At 40.3% G+C, this 1,503-nt stretch overlaps 1 protein-coding gene across 1 annotated transcript in view; it reads right to left on the bottom strand.

Moving 5' to 3' along the window:
* Window positions 1–439: 439 nt before the first annotated feature.
* Window positions 440–1,503, bottom strand: part of LOC106534213 (leucine-rich repeat-containing protein 16B) — a gene marked incomplete at both ends in the record, with an annotated part of 36,326 nt that continues 35,262 nt past the window's right edge. The window contains 2 exon segments of the mRNA XM_014030786.1: window positions 440–509; window positions 625–729. Coding sequence (XP_013886240.1) covers window positions 440–509; window positions 625–729 — 175 coding nt within the window.

Here is a 1,503-nt window from a genome sequence, read left to right as displayed (position 1 = left end):
ATGCACCTAGTAGCATGACATGTATTAGGAATAACGATTTCTGAGTTCTTGTATGTGCGGGGGTCATTATGTTACCGCTATGTGGTATCTAGTATCTAGTTTTGTCTTGTAAAGCATCTTTAAGTGTCCTAAAAAGTGCTATATAAGTTTGTTGTATTATTACTTTTTTTATTATTATACTGCAGTGTTTTATTACAGAAAAATTATGCTAGTTCAAAGTTTAGAGCATTGGCTGCTTTGGCACACTTCAAATTTTCCTCAGCTTTTTGGTTATAAATATTTTTTTACTGTTGTAGCAGTAAACTGTATTTGACTGTAAGCAGTTCAGAAGCTGGTGACCTCCTGGTCCTCATTGACCTCTGGTGTGGAGCTGCTGCTCTGTTATTATTCTGCTTCTGTGTGGAATAACACTTACAGTTGAACAGAAAGAAGCTCTCACCTCACAGCTGCTGAGGTCCAGATGAAGATCAGTAATGTGAGGATTGGAGGTCAAACCACTGAGGACAGCCCTGTGGGGAGAAAAACAGAGATCAAGAAATAAAGACCTGATTGAAACAGCTGCACCTCCTTTTTGTTCCAGTGCAAAGGAGTTAAGACGAGGACAGCAGAACAAATGTCCAGTACCTCAGAACATCAGGGGGCAGCTTCATAGAGGCCAGACTGACATGAGTGAGGCTGAAGGCTGAGCTGAAGAACTGACGAAACAACGGCAGCATGTCCTTCACTTTTCTGCCAAGTTAGGAAGAATCACAGAAGTGAAAGAGTGTGACTTTGGAGTGAGGATATGGTCCACAGCGTGGGGATAAGATGAGCTCCGTCAAACACATCAACTCTGATGGTCTTTGACGATTATAATACAGGTCCTTCTAAAAAAATTAGCACATTGTGATAAAGTTCATTATTTTCTGTAATGTACTGATAAACATTAAACTTTCATATATTTTAGATTCATTGCACACCAACTGAAGTAGTTCAAGCCTTTTCTTGTTTTAATATTGATGATTTTGGCAAAAAAGTAAAGAAAAACCGAAAAACCCTATCTCAAAAAATTAGCATATTTCATCCGACCAAAAAGAAAAGAGTTTTTTTAATATAAAAAAGTCAACCTTCAAATAATTATGTTCAGTTATGCACTCAATACTTGTTCTGGAATCATTTTGCAGAAATGACTGCTTCAGTGCAGCATGGCATGGAGGCAATCAGCCTGTGGCACTGCTGAGGTGTTATGGAGGTCCAGGATGCTTCGATAGTGGCCTTAAGCTCATCCAGAGTGTTGGGTCTTGTGTCTTAAGCTCATCCAGAGTGTTGGGTCTTGTGTCTTGGGCTAGAGTGTTGGGTCTTATGTCTCAAGCTCATCCAGAGTGTTGGGTCTTGTGTCTTGGGCTAGAGTGTTGGGTCTTGTGTCTTAAGCTCATCCAGAGTGTTGGGTCTTGTGTTTTGGGCTAGAGTGTTGGGTCTTATGTCTCAAGCTCATCCAGAGTGTTGGGTCTTGTGTTTTAAGCT

The sequence above is a fragment of the Austrofundulus limnaeus genome, unplaced genomic scaffold (assembly GCF_001266775.1).
Source record: "Austrofundulus limnaeus strain Quisiro unplaced genomic scaffold, Austrofundulus_limnaeus-1.0 Scaffold1118, whole genome shotgun sequence".
Lineage (NCBI taxonomy): Eukaryota > Metazoa > Chordata > Actinopteri > Cyprinodontiformes > Rivulidae > Austrofundulus > Austrofundulus limnaeus.
Note: the sequence above shows the minus strand (reverse complement) of the source record. Positions and strands in the feature narration are given on the sequence as shown.